Source organism: Theobroma umbraticum, unplaced genomic scaffold (assembly GCF_002168275.2).
Source record: "Theobroma umbraticum cultivar Fairchild unplaced genomic scaffold, ASM216827v3 scaffold_130.0, whole genome shotgun sequence".
Taxonomy (NCBI): domain Eukaryota; kingdom Viridiplantae; phylum Streptophyta; class Magnoliopsida; order Malvales; family Malvaceae; genus Theobroma; species Theobroma umbraticum.
The window spans coordinates 1,196,400-1,213,640 of record NW_018397264.1 but is presented as its reverse complement, the minus strand read 5'-3'; the positions used below and the strand labels follow the sequence as shown (position 1 = coordinate 1,213,640).

Below are 17,241 nucleotides of genomic sequence, written 5' to 3'. Positions count from 1 at the left end.
CTCGAGGAGTTGCTTGCGGTAGACTTTTCCCACAGTTCTAGCACATATGTGGTGGGGCAGCTGTATGTTGGTACCATCATCTTAAGGAAGGTGGAGGAGTTCGACATTCCCAGCTCTTGCCACTTACGCTGCAAAGCTCATAGACAACACTCATCTGCCAACCAAGTTGTGAAGTGGTTGTGAGCAGCGGATCGAAGTGCTGCTTGCGGGTCCTTCCCCCTGCACTGCTTGCTTAATATACTATGATTGGTTTTGTTTTGTTATTTTTTATTCAGTTGGGGGATTCCAAGTTCACATGCATATAATTAACCAAAATAGACAGCTTAACAGATTTCTAATTAAAACCACAATACCGAACTAAGCTACAAATATGGAAACAATTGCCAAACTTCTTTATTGGTTGGTACATTTTGTTGGACGATTGTTGTAGAACTCTGTTGATCTAACTATATGTACAGGACTCATTCTTATGGTTTTGAACAGGTCAGCATCCATATAAAGTCCTATTCACTATATCTGAGTGAGCGAGGTCAAGTTGCAGTCACCAATACCATGCTCAAAAGAAGTGCCACACTGCACTGCAAGGAAAATGTATAATACCTATGCTTCAGAGAGATCAACTTTCTCACTCATTGGAGCTATTACTTCAGGAGATGGATCTTGAATTCCTTCTGCATCTGATGGCTGAGATTCAAGCTTTGCAGCAGCCTGCAACACTCGATTTTGAACATCTAAGGATGAGGGTGAAGTTGGAAGTCCAATGCGATTGGTTTCTAACTTCCCAGCAGCCCATGAAAGTGCCTGCGCCCCAACTCTGACAGGAACCAGCAAGAGCCTTCAACAAATTTTTTAATTAGAACAAATAATTGATGTCAAAGTTCAGCTGAAATCAGAATGAACTTATAAAGACAAAGAATCACAATCCTTAGTCCATGAGTAAGATAACAAAAATGCAAAATTACACAAAATATTCAAGATGACTTAATCAGCATTTAGCTCATAGATGACTCCAGCAGGACAGGAAGAACAAGACTATTGGTGTTTAGAAGGCCAAGGTCATCCAATTCTACTCAATGCAAATGACTGAGTTGAAATGACATTTTTAAGTTTCCAGTTCATAAGATCATTTTCACTCTTCTGCCACCCGAGAAAATAATGCCTGGCAACAGTCATCATAATCATTTTTTGGCAATGGTATCATAGGACTCCACCATCAGGGGCCACAGAGACAAAACTTCACTAGTTGTCTCAAAAGATTAGTGTATGCCTGTCACTACAGAAATATCATCACAAAAATAGAGAGCAGAATAATATTGAAGGATATAAATTATCATACAACTGGAAAAAAAAATCCACTACACTCCTTAAATTTTGAGCTTTTTTGTGAACATTTAAAGAGAATGTATGCCAGAAATGTGGTTAAATTGATTACATAAAATAAACTATTTAACTACAATTTTAATTTTAATAATAATGTCTATCTCAAAGATGCAAAGGTATGTTTACATCTATTGCTTTGTACATGAGTTACTGTCCATATTTGTGTATAATGTATAGAAGTGCATGCCCTAAATGCCCCTTCTATCATTTTGGCCTTGCATCAAATTCTGATTCTGTTTCCACAACAAAGCCATAGTAGATGCAACCTAAATATGGAGCTGGTTGAGCTTGGGGTTTGCCAAGTTTCAGAACCAACTAGGTCTAACCAAAATTGAACCAAGACTACCCGCTGATCAAGTTCAAGTCCATACTATATTAAAACAACACAGAGCTTCCAGCAACACTAATAGAATATCTTCCTTATCTTAAGTTTATTCCCCAGGGTAATGGCATAGTTCGAAGTGAATAATAATACTCCCTTTGTCCCATAGGTATTGTCCTTATTTGACTTTTTAGGGTCAAATTTTTCAACTTTGACTTCATTTTATTCCAACTATTATTGATTAAAATATGAAAAAAGCTTTGAAATTTTGAATGAAGAGGTTTTTAATATATTTTATAAATATTTTGTTTAATAACATATTTAAATAATCACAGGCAAAGTTTAAAAAATTTAACAGCAAAGGTCAAACTCAAACATTGTTTATGGAATGCAGGGAGTACTTTCAAGTGACATCCCAATCACTAGACTAACTACCCTACCTTCAGATTCTGAGAATGATGAAGAGCTACAAATAATAAGATTTCTTAACTTGATCTCAAGTGGGTTTGTTTTTCCTATTAAAAGCAACAATGCGAAAATAAACTAGACAATCATTTTAAACCAGACTAGTTAATGTCATAAGTGTCAGCATTATAAGCTCTATGAAGAAGGCCTAACCTTACGTCTTTCTTCAAATCTTCAGAGTTCTCATATGAAGATACCCGCCGGTAAATGGTCTGGTGGAGTCAAAAGGAACCAGCAAGGAAGAAGCATTAGAATCACCATTATCAAAAATCCAAATTCAAATGAACAGCTGAATTTTTACTTCAAAGTATTCTATATGAGAAATTGAATGAAGGATGTTCAGCATGCCGACAAGAATTCGAAGCCCCATTAGTATACATTTAGAACACATTTACAGGCCTTGGTCAGTACATTGTCTTATTTTAGAAACTTTTCTAAAGAATCTTTTTCATATGATTATAATTTTTCATTGCTTTCAACCAACATCTCACAGGAATACACTACATAAGAAAAAGAAAGGGAAACAGAGAAGGGGAGGGGAGAAGGAGGGGGAAAGGGACAAAAGCCAACTTCTTATTCCCTAAGAGCCGCCAGTAATAATTTTGTGCCTGTAAGAAACCATCTCAATGTCAAAAGGAATATGAAAGTATGTGGAACTTGGATGATGAAAATCATCATATCATCTTTTACCATGAAGATCTCCAAGGTGGGAGTCGTGAAACCTAATTTGTATTTCTGATTGAACCATGACTTGCTATTTGGAACCAAATCACTGAGGAATCTACAGATTGCAGATCAGGTTCCTTATGATCTGTCGGATTTTGGTGTTTTATTGAGTGGGTTAATACAGATAAGGTAGTCAGAAATGCCTGCTAGTCCTTGACATCATGCTACAGCCACATGATATGAGAGTTTCTGTACATTTTGTAGGTCAATTGAAGGAGAGAGAACCAAGTCAATAGCTTCTTGACTAAAAATTGATCAGAGAGTTTGAATAATTAAACAAGCAAATTTCCAGAGAGACCAAAGGACATTAAGCTAAGATGAAGATACTTAATTCTTATTAGAACACTAAGAAATACCTAATGTGGAACTTTTAGGTGCAAAGAATACACCAGAAACTACGAAGATACACTATTAAAAGTCCTTCAGAAAAAGCAGTACCCAGTTTATGTTGGCCATGCTAGTGACAGAGTCAATTGGAAGGCTGAACTAAATAAAGCCACAGGTTGCTAATATCAGGGACATTGCCAATATATCCATGGATATATTCAGTTCTCATATTTTCTATATATTTTCTTCTTTTTCATTTATTTTTCCCACTGATATAACCATGAATTGGTGGATGAATATCGATAGACTGATCACCACTAATTGTTCACAAAAGTCTTCAAGTTTACTTCAAAACTCAAAATTTATGAAAATATTGACTATTGCTGAAAACACCCAAATTTTATATTTTTCATTTCATGGCATCAACTATCAAAGAACTTGAATTATGATAACTCTTTGACATCGTTCATGGTTTTATCATATTTGGTAGAATTGGAAAATTTCTTACAAGAGAATTTAACTCAATAGTACCTAGTGACCTAAGAAGAATCAATTTGCAGTATGATATAAGCCCCAAAGGAGGCATACTGCATGGTACCATTTATTACAGTTGAACAACACGGGGGCCATGTTACAACCAATCACCATTCTCCTGGTAAAGAAAGATGGTGTTGTATGTTAAAGACCAAACTTTGACTCTGTTTCCATAATATTATAAAAATCACAAAATCCTTTATACATGTCTTTCCATGCATAGCAATTCAAAAAAGTTTCAAAATGTTGACATTTTGTTTCAGCTCTGACAAACAAGGAAATTAATATCTAAGTACCAAGACCTTGAACAAGAGCACTTCAAACCATGAGAATATACATACCTGGACAAGGCCAAGAATACCAATAAGTTGTAATGTTTTCTCCCACTCTGATAAGTAGAGGAACACCATAAGGAAAAGGTAAGTAGTTATCAATAAGAATGTTGCAGAAGCATGACAAAAACCAGGAAAATTAGGTTAACAAGAAAACTATTATATAATCATCTCACTCTCACTCCCTCCCCTCCTCCCCCTTCCCCAACCTCCCTTTCTCTCCATTTTCTGAATTTCAAATCAAAACTTATAGTTACAGTAATGGAATTCAACAATTCTAAGAAAGTGCAACTTGCATGTTCATAGACATCACAACATACAAGTTCACTTTGGAATTTGGATATTGTCACAATCAATCTTTGCTTCTAAGTTTTAACTTTAAAAGAAAAAGGATAAGTTTCAAGGAAGGACAAGATACCTGTTAGTGCGTAGACTGCTGCTGCAAAACCCTGCCACAAAGAAATGCATTTAGCATTTGATGGGTTCGAACTGATATAATGCAAGAGGGAATGATGATGAAATTGAACACCCTTCTAGATACAAAATATATTTTGTACATTGCTCTTGCTAGTATAATGAGAATACTATTTTGAGTAGCATTCTAGCTAGAGCATAAAACTTATGTATCAGACAAGCAACTTGAGTCTTACCACACCATACCCAAGTAATTGCACTGGAGAAGGACTGATGTCTTCTAAGATTGCCTCAGCTTCCTAAGGGGAACACAAGATAAAATTAGTTGAATGAAAAGATAGAATAAAGAGAGAAGATGTGCTAGAAAGCATTTTTTTTTTTTTCAAATCATTCTAAGATGGCACATTTTTGTTAGTATAAGCTATCCCTAGGAAATCTTTTACTAGTATGTGGCTTAAATGTATCCCTATACTAAGGTAAGGCCAAGAACACGTCTTGACACCATTATACGAAAACCCAACCTGCTAAGCTAAGTGTTCTGTTCGTGGCACAAAATTGCTAGTCCATCCTAAATTAGGGCTAATGCCTAAACAAAATAGAGTACAACGCACCCCTTTTTTTATTCAACTTAACTTATGTGTTGTTTGATAAACAATTGAAATTTTCAATTCTTTGAAGATTTTAGTTTTCAATGATTTAAGATTTTCAATGTGTTTCATAAATCATTTTGAAGATAACTTAATAAAAGATTTTCATGAAAAATGTTGAAAATATCAAGTAGATAAAAAGCTACTTAATATATTAAGTCAATGTTAGTATTTACATTTTTTTTGTCCATAATTTTATATTCTTCTCTTTTTAACTCTTCTTAGATATAAAATCTCCATAAAAGCAAATCTCTTTTACAAAATATTCAATAGAAATATATTCAGCATTAATTTTCAGTAGTGTACCAAATGGTTGTCATCGTATAAACTCTGTCCAGAAGAACATTCATTTTAAACATTCTACACTTAATTTGTTAGTGTTGAATTTTTCAGTTTATTAAACAGCACCTTAGTCTTCAAATGTGTAACCTAGAGGTTGACGTATGTGTAACCACCGTGGTACAGAAAACCAGACAAGTTACATACTTAAATGACCTTTTAGAATCTCTAAAGTTTGTGCCAACAGTTAAGAAAATATAAAGAAAGAAAAAGAAAAGGCGAAAAGCTCTAAATTCGAGCATGTTTTCTAGGTTGGGGACTTGTACCTCCTCTACAGATTTCTTTCAACACAAGCTATTAAACATCTATTATATGTGGTAGCAGTAACATCTAAGATTGTAGATTAAATAGATATCTATAAATTGGACAAAACTATCTAAAATCAAACTCATTCACTCAAGAAAATGTGTCTAATTTTCCCATGATAACCAAGTATATTCTAATAAAGCATGTAATTTTCTCCTTCTTTTGTTATTGGAACAACAGATTATGCATTTACTTGTAGCAGCTCTGTCTATGAAATATTAGTTAGGAGTAAGTTATGGTCTTCTAATCGCAAAAATAAACAAATAAACAAAAGACAAAACAAATTAAAATCATAATCTTATGATGTTGATTAGAAATCAACATAGAAAATTGTTTATATAAAGACTTCTAGGAAAGAGAATACAGCATAAGAATACCTCATTAAGTATCGTAAGCGCTGTCTCAGGTCTGAGCTCCTTAATCCGGAGACCCTGTTTCACCCATGATTGGAAGCCACCTTGGACCAAGTAAGGTCTCTACAATGTAAAATACAAATAAACAATTAGTTTATGCAACTTGTTTTGCAATACCAAACAACCTACATGATAGATGAAATGCAATAATTCATTAAAGTAGATACAAAGATTACTACTAGAAGTCGACAACTTCATTTCACAATCCACATAGGTGAACCATTCAGCTTTGCAGAATGAGCTAATGGCACAGCAATAGATCACTTAAAGAGGTATTACCCTTTTTCTTGAACCCAAAAGAGGTACCACAACGTTCTGACACAATAAACAGGCACTTTTTGTCTGAGGAAATCTCAATGGGAATGATTCATATATCCTACAGCCTAGTAGTTTAACTACAGGCCCTAGGGGATATCAATTGCCTAAAATAGGTTGTAGCAGTGCACCACTTTGTCCTGTTCTAGGACCTTTCTAATTATGGAATTTTCCCTGTTTATTAACATTAATCAATCACCTTATTAAATTTACCATTAACTGGACCAAAAAGGAAAAGAAAAGAAAATTTACCAGTTCTAAAGTGCTTTTTTGCAGGTCTAGAGCAGTTCCCCTAAACTTCTCGTGTAATACAACCAAGATCATCCCATCTACATATACCCCAACAGTAAAACCATCTTTTGGTTAACAGAAAATTGCAGCAACAAAATTCCTCAATTCCACTTTCTGTTTTACCATCAAACTTCGACATACTCAGTACCAACTAAACTGCAAAGGAATACCTATTCCTCCTAAAGTACAAGCCCTATAGGATCCCAATATTCTCCAAGCCCGCTCAATCAATAATCACATAGGAAGATTGTTCAAACCTGTCATATACAATCACCAACCTCTTTGGTTTCTAAGGTTGCTGAGCTTGCTCATCTAAATTTTTATTCGTTGAAGTTTATACACACATGCATGCGCATGTACACAAACACACACACACACACACACGTATATATGAACTATAAATCCAGATGGGGGTGAGCATTTGATCACTTCAGGTACATTGGTTAAATTTTTTGGCAAATTTAGAATTAATTATTCCAATAAGTAATAACTGAGGACTTAGTTAACCAAAAATTTCAGTTAATTTAGTTTAGAAACTGAAATTTTTGAATTGCTTTTGAAAACAGAAAATTACAATGGCAAACTTTTTCAATGAACAATTGAGTAATATAATTACTGAAAAAGAAAAGAATAAATCAATGTCGGGCAGAAGATTTTGTACATGTGTAAATAATTCAACAATTCCCATCATCATCAGATGAGAAAAATTTCCTACAAGTCATTCCAGGATATGTTTAAAATATAATATATTTAATCCCTATGATCCACTCTAAAAGCCTTGACAATGAAACAGAGAAAATACACTAAAAATGTCAAAACTACTACCTATCCAAGTCTCAAAGAACCAAAACTACGGCTTTCATTTGGGACACTTCCTATGCCTCTTATGCTTGTTCAAGTCCCCCTTTAACTCCTCCTTCACACAATCCACAAACCTTCTCTACATCATTAGAGTTTGCCTCCTCATCCTTCATGGTCTCCAACATATCAAATCTTGTTGAAGACTTGAAGTGATGAGACTCAAATGATAGCCAGGAGGGAAATTCGGATAGGAGGGCAAGGGGTTAGTAGATACGATATATTGAAAAATGAAATTAGATTGGATTAAGGAGAGTGAGCAACAATGTAATTCTGAGAATTCCAAAATAAGAGATTAGGATTTGGGGATCTAGCTATTTGAGGCTGACCACATTGTCTGTGGTTTGGGTTTGTAAACTTTCAAAATCATAACTGACCAGATTAATCAAAGATTCTTTTTTTTCCTAAAACTGCCTCAATTAACCAAAAAAATAAAACTTGTCAACTGAATTTAATCTATATTGGTTATTTCCATTTTAAAAGAATATGCTCACCCCTTAGACCAAAGGCATTCCTTGAATACCTAGCAGTCATTTTTCAGAACACATATAGAGGTTTATGTCATGTTCTGGTTCGTCGACATGAGTTTTTCGGTTTTTTTTTTTTTGGCCAATTAAACATGAGATTAGATGTGATAGTTAATACACAAAAAAAGTTGGTGATGTCAATTCATGGATAATGCAATTCTCTCTCATTCCTCTTTAATTTTGTGTAATACAAAGCTATTTTTCTTACAGAAGAACTTTGAAAATAAACATACACTTACCTTAACCCCAAGTTTTCTCAATGATCTTGCAATTCCTTTGGAACGACTACCATCAGCATCCAAAATAATGACCCTGGACCTGTCCTACAAGTGGCAGAAAAAAAAAAAATTATGATGTCCTATTCAAAAGTCAGTAAAAAGGACCATTCCCCGTAGTTAACTGAAGTTAGATCCAAACTAGTAAAATATTGCATTCTGGAAGTGCATAATCAACCCTTGAACTAATTTATATGTCATAGAATTTACTTCAGTTTGTCTCCATAAATTCAGTCATTCTAACTCCCCACCTCCGCCTCTTCCTCCAACCCACCCTACAAACCATGGTTTCATAAAATTCTGATTACGTTTAAAACAATAATAGTATTTTTATTTTTCTTAACATGCACGCGTTCTGATTATGTTTTAAGAAGAGCAAGAAAGGGTAAGCAAAGGCCTAAACATAGGAAGACACAAAATTAAATACTCACATGTTCACACCAACAAATAACAACATTATAGAATTTGGTTAGTCTAAGCCCAAGATCTTTTTTGATCTTTCAGAAAGCTTGGCTTTAGAACTACTAAAACCTGTCCTGAGGTAAACATTGAAAAACAAGAAGCTACAGACCTCAATAGTCTTCAAGTTCCGAATAACAGCAGCAATCAAGGAGTCATCAAGGTCCTTTCCACTCTTCAACAGTTTCCGCATTGAGCCATTAACCTGAACATAAATGAAGGCCAAAAAACATAAAACTTCAGGGAAGAGAATATAAGTCATTACCAACATGCGCTGTCTATTTTGCAGAAAGCAATACTTAACAGTTAGCAACAAAGGAAAAGTACCAAAATTTTAAAATCCACATAATATTGAGATGTATATCCAAACCTCAGGTAAAGATACACTAGCATAACGAAACCGAGCCACTCTTCGAAGATCAGGAATGCCATCTCTCTCTCTTAAATCCTTGACAAAGTTAATGCCCAAAAATAAAGACTATTAGCCACGTGAAATTCAATAGAACAGAAACTAATTTTAACCTCAGAAAATTATAGTTTAATCATCCATAAGGGCCAATAATGCCTAAGCAAAGTGGTATTAAAGCATTAAGAGAACTTAGTTGACTAAGTCACTTTGAATGAATATCAATGTAAGTAATATAATTGCTGCTACAAAGTAGAAGAAAGGCACTTGGGCCTGGGGTTGGTTTTGATAGAGATTCCAAGTTTGAGCCATGGTGCTCTCTTCTTTACTCAAATAAAAAAGGGCATAAGAAGCCATCAAAAGGTCAGAGTCTCTTGCCTCAGGCCGGACATCAATAAGTATAGCATTCTCCTTTCCAGTCAAGAGCTCCAAAGTTAATTTAGCAGATAAGTCCCCAGAGTAACCGCTGTATGCCCATACCCAGTAAAACGCCCTGCACAGATCTGATAAAATGTATAAACTCCCCATGCAAAAAAGAAATAATTGTCTTAAATGTATGATTAGAAATAAGCACAAAAGAACATTCATACCATAAAGTGGCTGAGGTGCCAATCAGAAGGAAAAACGGGATAATGGGATCATTTGGGTCAAAGCCAAGACTCCTTTCCAACCCCTCAATACCAATGTAAACCTGCTTGCAGCATATTGAAATTCAAACAAAATGCTCCCAACCGAATAAGAACAAATGCTGATTGAAAACATAAGTGGGTTGAATCCCATCCATGAATCTTCAAACAATTTATAGGATCTCCATAGCAAAGTGATGATTGATGAATTTGATTAAAAAACATTATCCTTGAACTAGAAAATTTGACTACTCATAAAGTTGATTTGGTTCAAATCATGTTCTATTGTTTGGTGCAATTAACTCAAATTAGTGCCAACTACTCACTAATAACTACAAGCAGAAGTTTACTTGTCAACCATCCAAAAAGGTCAAAACCATGATTTGTGAAGCTGATAAGCATGCCAAATAAAAGATTACCTGTTGAAAAGCAGCCCCAAGAGGCTTTAAGGCTTTTCCTGTTCTTTCTTCATACAAAGCCAGTGCATCATTGATCTCTGGCGGAAGACGTTCCTTGGCAGAACCATAAAAATATACCAAAGAAGAAGCCCCATTTGATAAAGAATCCTCCACTACTACAATTGTACGCCTCAACAAGTCAACCACAAAAGCATTAGCTTTACCCAAGGCTTCAGTCAAGTCATTTGACAAGTTAGAAACCTTATTGCTAGCTGATGCCTGAGCATTGTCTACAGCTTCAGAGGCGCTTGTAGTAACAGAATTTATAGATGATGTAATATTATCCAATAAGCTTTTCACAGCATTCTCTCCCTTGTTTACAGAAGAGTTGATGGACTCATTAAACCCAGAGAGAAAATCATCAAGACCGGTTTTCACACTGGATAATGAATCATTATCAAAATTCAGGGAGCTAGATGCTGCAGTAGAATTGTCAGGCAGCATGTCAACAGTTGTCACGGTTTCAGGTCCCACCATCCCTATGGAATCATTGGTACTTTCAGCTGACTGATTTGTCAAATCCACAAGTTTCTCTTGCGCCGCAGATAAGCTAGAAGCTTCCACATATTTCAATTGCCCAACTTCAACTGGGGTTGACTCATTTATTGCTTGAATTGAAGAACTCCACTCATTAGAAAAGGTGCACTTAACATCATCTAACTCATCTGGGCAAGAATAACTATTAATAAGATCCATGGATACTGGTTGTTCAGCACTTTCAACAAAATTGGAGTAGAAAGACTCCATTGCTTGTGGTTTAAAAGACATTCTATGGAGATGATTTCCATTTGACATGCCCAAAACAGACTTGTCTTGAGCATTACATCTGTACTGAAAATCCTTCTGGAATGGAGTGAAGGGGCGGAGACCTCCATGGAATGAAATCTGCTAGAGGCATCGTTTCAAATACATGAATAAACTGCTTCTTAAGAAACAATTAAGCAATACATTTTAAAGAAATGTCAGGATTTGGTAAAAACGTTTGTTACACAAGGAAATTAACACTTTAGCGAAATAAGCAAGATAACACAAGCAACAAACATCCGACTACTAATTTATCCCTTAAAAAAAATGCAATGCCCAAAATAACTAGGACATATTAAAGGCTGCAAACGACAGTGTATATAATCTTCTCTAAAACGCAACACCCCTTAAATGCAGCTCTGATTCATTCACTAACCAACTACTACAAACACCTCAACAGTCAAACAGATTGAATGTTCCATAAGCAATTAAACTTCATTAGTTTAATTAAAAGGAAGTTATTTAAGCTTGAAACAATCAAAATTTAACGAAATCAAATAAACCAATACAAACTAGTCAAATAGTGTATAGAAGCGAGAAGTTTACTGTTCAAGAAAGTGAAAACACCACCTGAGAATGTGAAGAACAACCAGGGGTGGCCGAGCAAACAGGCAACATAGTTCAAATGTTCTCAATGGCACAGCAACCTTGGATTCAACAAACTCTCATATCTGCTAAAATTCCACCAAAAACAACACATCAATCTCCAATATAAAGACACCTGACTACTGAGAAATTCAAAGTTCATTAGACGAAATCTGGAAACAAAGCAAAAAGGGTAACATTTTTAGGACAATTCTAAGTCAATAGAATCAAAAGTATTGACGGGGATCGAAAATTAAGCAAACTTGTTTAAAACCCATTTTAATTTTGAAGACAACGAGATCAAAACTTTTAAGTCAATTTTTCTCCTTTTAACTGATTCCTTTAATGGGTTTCTTCAAATTCAATCCCTAGAGTCATTGCATTAAATAACATCCAAATGCCAGAAACAACAACAAAAAAGAAAAAGTTCTTTAACGTGGGATTCTTGAAAACTTTACCAAAAAAAAAACTAAACATGAGATCAAATATTCAAGCGGGGCACCAAGTAATTCACTCTAAAGTGCAAGATTGCAAGTTTCTACCAAAGCTGAAGCAGGTAAAATTAAAACAAGTTGAGAACTAGTACTTGAAAAGAGTTAAAGGGAAAGAAGCAAATGCTTAAGGATATTGGCGAGTATGCAGACTGCAGGAGAATCATGAGAATCAAGAGAAATATATAAACAGAAAGAAATGGGTGACGGTGGAAAATCGTGTGGATTATTCAAGCCGTAAGCTTCATCTGTTGATGGCTTACTTGGCTACCCTTTTGCCCTCTCGTTTCGTTTGTGGGGACAAATTTCGGATTCGCATTTCGTATGCGGTTTTGCCTTCTTTATCAAATTCTAAACGTAGCCCCTGTGATATTTTATTATGTCAAATTTATCCCCCATTTGTTGTTTATTTTCTAATTTTAACTGCAAATATATTTTTTGTGCGGTACCCTTTGGCAGGGACATGAACGTGCAGACGATCATGGATAATTCAAGGATAGCAACGTTTGGATCAGCGATGAGCACTCGTTTTTCCCTTTTGTCAAGTTTGGGGTTTGAGTCACCCATGAAGTTTCCATGTTTGGTATAAAGGAATGGGCATTCCATTCCGGGTTTGTTTCAAATTATGAGTAGAAATGATCATGTCGTGTCAAGGGTTTTTCCCAAGTTTGATCAGAATGGCCATGCTTCTTTCCTTCATAGCATTGGCTGTTTTCGACTCTGTCAAGAAATAGAAATATTATTTTATGGACCATTTTCCAGCATAAGAAAGAGAATATATTTGAGGATTAAATTTCTATCATTTTCGATGGTCCAAAAATTATTTAATTATGTCAACGAAAAGTTATGATTTCCAAACGTGACGAAATGGATTTTTGATGACCAAATTCAATTGAGAAAGACCGATGCAGGGAGTCAAACAATTACATCTATTACTGAGAAGTGAGAACCATGATGATGCGTCGCCAGCTTAATTCTAAGCAACCCAGTCTCCTCGTTGCAAGGCTTCTAACAGCATGTTTGATACAGGGAATACTCATGTTTTCTTTTTACTCTCGTTTGATAATAAGTAATGTTATAAGACATAGTTATTATTTAGTATTACCTATTCTTTAAAATATATTCAAATTTAACTAAACTCAAACTCCTCTATAGTATTTACTATTTCATCATTGAGAAATAGTTTTAAAATCTGATAAAACTAAAATACCTCTTATAATTTAGAAATATTACAACCCTAAACTTATAAATATTTATTTTATTATTATTTTTCTTTCTTCTTTCTCTCTTCTCACATTCTTGCCTCTCTTATTTTCTCTCTAACTTGCACTCATCACCGAAGATGGTGATGGCGGATGCGGTGGTGACGACGACGGTTATTTCATAATAAAATATGGTGAAAAAGAATGGATCTAGTACTTTTTGATAAGATTCAATCGAAGAGTAAGTGGAATTTGAGATCCACAACCTGATCTGGCCTCGAGAAGCATCGAATCTTATGCTTCTCGACCAAATCCCCACGGTCAAATCTGGGACTTAACGATTAGATCCAATTTCAAGAAGCGTCAATATGGTGCCTTAATGGCCAGATTCGACCACATGGTGCTCTAGATAGGCGTTTCATTACATCGGTCACATTTTCGATGGTCGATCCATGAAGAAGAAGAAATGAAAAAGAAAAAAAAAAGAAAAAATTATTTATAAATTATAAAAATAATAGTTTAGAATATTAATATTTTATATATAATTTAAATATTATTAATATTAATATGATTAAAATATTAAAAATTAATATTCTAAAATATTAATATTTTATTTATTGCATTATTAATATATTAAATTTTTAATGAGTATAAATAAAAAATACAAAATGCAAATAAAGAAAAATAAAAAATTATAATAATATTTTAATAATAAAATTATTATATTTTAAATTTTTAAAATTTCAATGAAAATAAAAATTAAATAATTAAAAAAATTTTACTTATATTTGTCTTTTGGTATAAATTTTACTAAATTATGTAAAAAGTATTTTGTTGTTTTAAAAAATAAATATTATTATAATAAAAAGTTTTAGTTTTTTATTATATATTATAAAAAATAATATTTTAAATTTGGAAATTAATTATAATTATTAATATTTTAATAATATTATTAAATTATAAATAAAATATTAATATTTAAAATATTAATAATTAAATTATACTAAAATATTAATATTTAAATTATAAATTATTAATACTTTAATTAAATTATAAATTATTAATATTAAAAATAAAATAAAAATAAATAATCATATATATAAAATAAAAGATATTTTTATCTTTTTACTTTTTATTTTTTTTATTCTAAAATTATTATTACCAATCAAACACGATAATAAATCATAATAATTATTTTTATCTTATTTTATTAGTTGTATCAAATTACGTAATAATTATTTTATTTTATTTTTAATTTATTCTATTCCTACCTAATAACTATTATATTTCATTATTGTCTATTCTGCGAACCAAACGTACCCTTACAGTGTGACCGGATCTAGTCATCATGAGCAGCTAAGTGCTTGGTTGGCTTGGAAATGAAGAAAGAAAAGTAGAAAAAGAAAAAAGAATGGTGATGAAAAGGAAAACAAAAATAATTAAAATAATATTAAAACTTTATTAATTAAATAAAAACTATATAAATTATTATTTTAATAAAAAAAAATTAGTCATTTATGTTTATTCTAATCATATTGAGCTAACCAAACATATTAATACAATTACTGACATGTTCCATTTCAATAAATAAAATATTATAATAATTATTTTATTTTATTGTTTCACTATTTTATTTTTAGGAAGTAATCATTCCATTTCTCATTTATTCCTTTTTTTTTCATAAACCAAACCTGCCATTAAGATTAAAGCTTCTCCTCTTTGTCGGAAAACCAAAGGGGTTGTGATATGGGTCAGGATCCCAATGCGGTGTAGAAAACAGTCAATTTGTGTACCCATTTTCCGACAAAATAAAAAGCATAATTTAGGGATGAAAATGGGTAATTTGTATATTAAAGATAAGTAGTTGGTATTATCTAATGTGACTTTATTAAGATTATTTTATGAGATTTCAATTGAAAAATAATAAAATAATACCCGTATACAGCTTATTTTGTTCCAGCTTTGATTTCTTTTTATTATTTTTATTCTTTTTCTTTTTAATTTCATTTTATTTTATTTTTTATGTACATTTTTATTTATTTTTATTGAGATTTAAAAATTTAATGGGTCCATGACCTAATTTATCAACTGGGCTACAAGCCCAACTTTAAAAAAAAAAAGCCGTTTGGGGCTACAAGCCCACAAGACAAAAAATGCCAAAGAAAATAATAAAAAAAAAAGAAAGTCAAAAATCAAAACAAGTACAAAATAAATAAAAAAAACCCTTCCTCCCTCTGCCAAACCTCTAAAAGATATTCCCGTTTCCAATCTCTAAAATTTCTTTATAATCCCTAAAATCAATCCCTAACAAAATAAAAATCAAGTTTCTCCTATGTCCATGCACTTTTTTTTTGTTATTTTAATTTAATTGTTTAGTATTTATTTGTACATTTATCATAATCATGAAAATTGAATAAGATGAGATAGATTTTAATCATAAGTTAAATAAAATAAATTTTGATTAATTAAAATTTATAATCATTAAAAAATAATTCTTTTAAATAAAATAAATTTTGATTAATTAAAATTTATAATCATTTAAAAACAAATCTTTTAAGTAAAATTTTTAATGAAGGTTACAAGTAGTAATTTTGAAAAATATTTATTATTAGTTTAAGTATCAAAATTATTTCAAAGTGTTTGTTACTTGAATTTGATTATAAATAATAAATCTTTTAAATACTTTCTTACATACACCAAACATAGTTTAAATTAGAGCAATCATCAAAAAGTCTTCAAATTTTATATCAATTTTTTTATATTCACATATGTCATAAACTTTAAAATTACCAATTTTCTAGTCATTATTAAACAAGTATATATTCATTATAGAATCGGTCAACTATGTTTTTATCAACCAAAGTAAGCCACCATAAAATTGAAAAGGGTAGAATGCTGAATATATCTAATTCAATAAATAATTTCATGATTTTTTATAAAAATTTACTAATATATAGTTATATAACAAGAAATTAAGACCATTCTTTATATAAATATAAATAAAAAGTTTGAAGTCTAAATTTGATCCGTCTACTCTTTTTATAATGAATTGAATCACGATACATTTATTAAAAATCAATTTAAAGACAATTTAAAAATAGTGATAAACTTGTATAACTAAATTTGACGGAATGATTACTTTGTTAATGACGTGATAAGCTAATCACATGATACACATTAACACAAAAAAATACTTTTTAATGAAAAAGATATATGTTCTTCAGAAAAAGCTTTTGGCACGAGAGATAAAAGAAAACAAAGACAAAGAAGAAAGAGGAGTTAGATAGAGCCGGCGTGGGAAGAAAATAAAAGATTTTGATTTTTTATTAATTAATTAGATATATTTATCATTAAGTCTCTAAAAATATTTAATTTTATTAGTGATGCATTTTTGTGGCCGGATAAAATATAGAAACTATACATTTCAGTGCATCATATATAATATTTTTTCTATAAATTTTTTTGTTATTTTAATTTAATTGTTTAGTATTTATTTGTTCATTTATCATAATCATGAAAATAAAATAAAATGTGAAAGATTTTAATCCTAATAAAAAATAGAATAGAATAATTTTTTATTAATTAAAATTTATAATTATTTAAAAATAAAATTTTTAAATAAACATTCAACGAAGGTTACAAGTAGTGATTTTGAAAAACAGTTATTATTAGTTTAAGTATCAAAATTATTTTAAAGTCTTATGTTTATTGAATTTGATTATAAATAATAAATCTTTTA

At 31.8% G+C, this 17,241-nt stretch overlaps 1 protein-coding gene across 4 annotated transcripts; it reads right to left on the bottom strand.

Annotated features, from left to right (window-relative positions):
• Positions 1 to 358: 358 nt before the first annotated feature.
• Positions 359 to 12,598, bottom strand: LOC110421285 (Rhodanese/Cell cycle control phosphatase superfamily protein). 4 transcript variants are annotated; one of them, XM_021434843.2, is made up of 14 exons: positions 12,396 to 12,598; positions 11,795 to 11,898; positions 10,382 to 11,305; positions 9,927 to 10,027; positions 9,715 to 9,829; positions 9,301 to 9,378; positions 9,043 to 9,135; positions 8,436 to 8,519; positions 6,170 to 6,268; positions 4,737 to 4,799; positions 4,505 to 4,535; positions 4,096 to 4,142; positions 2,321 to 2,379; positions 359 to 835 (listed from the first exon to the last, which is right to left on the bottom strand). In XM_021434843.2, the coding sequence occupies exons 2-14, from the start codon at positions 11,840 to 11,842 to the stop codon at positions 601 to 603; spliced, it is 1,977 nt and encodes a 658-aa protein (XP_021290518.1). In that variant the 5' UTR covers positions 11,843 to 11,898; positions 12,396 to 12,598; the 3' UTR covers positions 359 to 600. The 4 variants fall into 4 exon arrangements, with proteins under 4 accessions (XP_021290518.1, XP_021290519.1, XP_021290520.1 ...); XM_021434844.2 differs by having other exon boundaries at positions 11,795 to 11,895; XM_021434845.2 differs by having other exon boundaries at positions 11,795 to 11,895; positions 12,268 to 12,398.
• Between the last annotated feature and the right edge of the window lie 4,643 nt (positions 12,599 to 17,241).

What these genes read in the sequence shown, in the direction of transcription:
- LOC110421285 (XM_021434843.2), bottom strand. Translation starts at nt 11,842, where the DNA reads ATGTTGCCTGTTTGCTCGGCCACCCCTGGTTGTTCTTCACATTCTCAG. An exon ending in CTAGTGTATCTTTACCTGAG is followed by an intron (nt 9,136 to 9,300) that starts GTTTGGATATAC and finishes ATTTATGTTCAG; the next exon opens with GTTAATGGCTCAATGCGGAA. An exon ending in GGAACTTGAAGACTATTGAG is followed by an intron (nt 8,520 to 9,042) that starts GTCTGTAGCTTC and finishes TGCCACTTGTAG; the next exon opens with GACAGGTCCAGGGTCATTAT.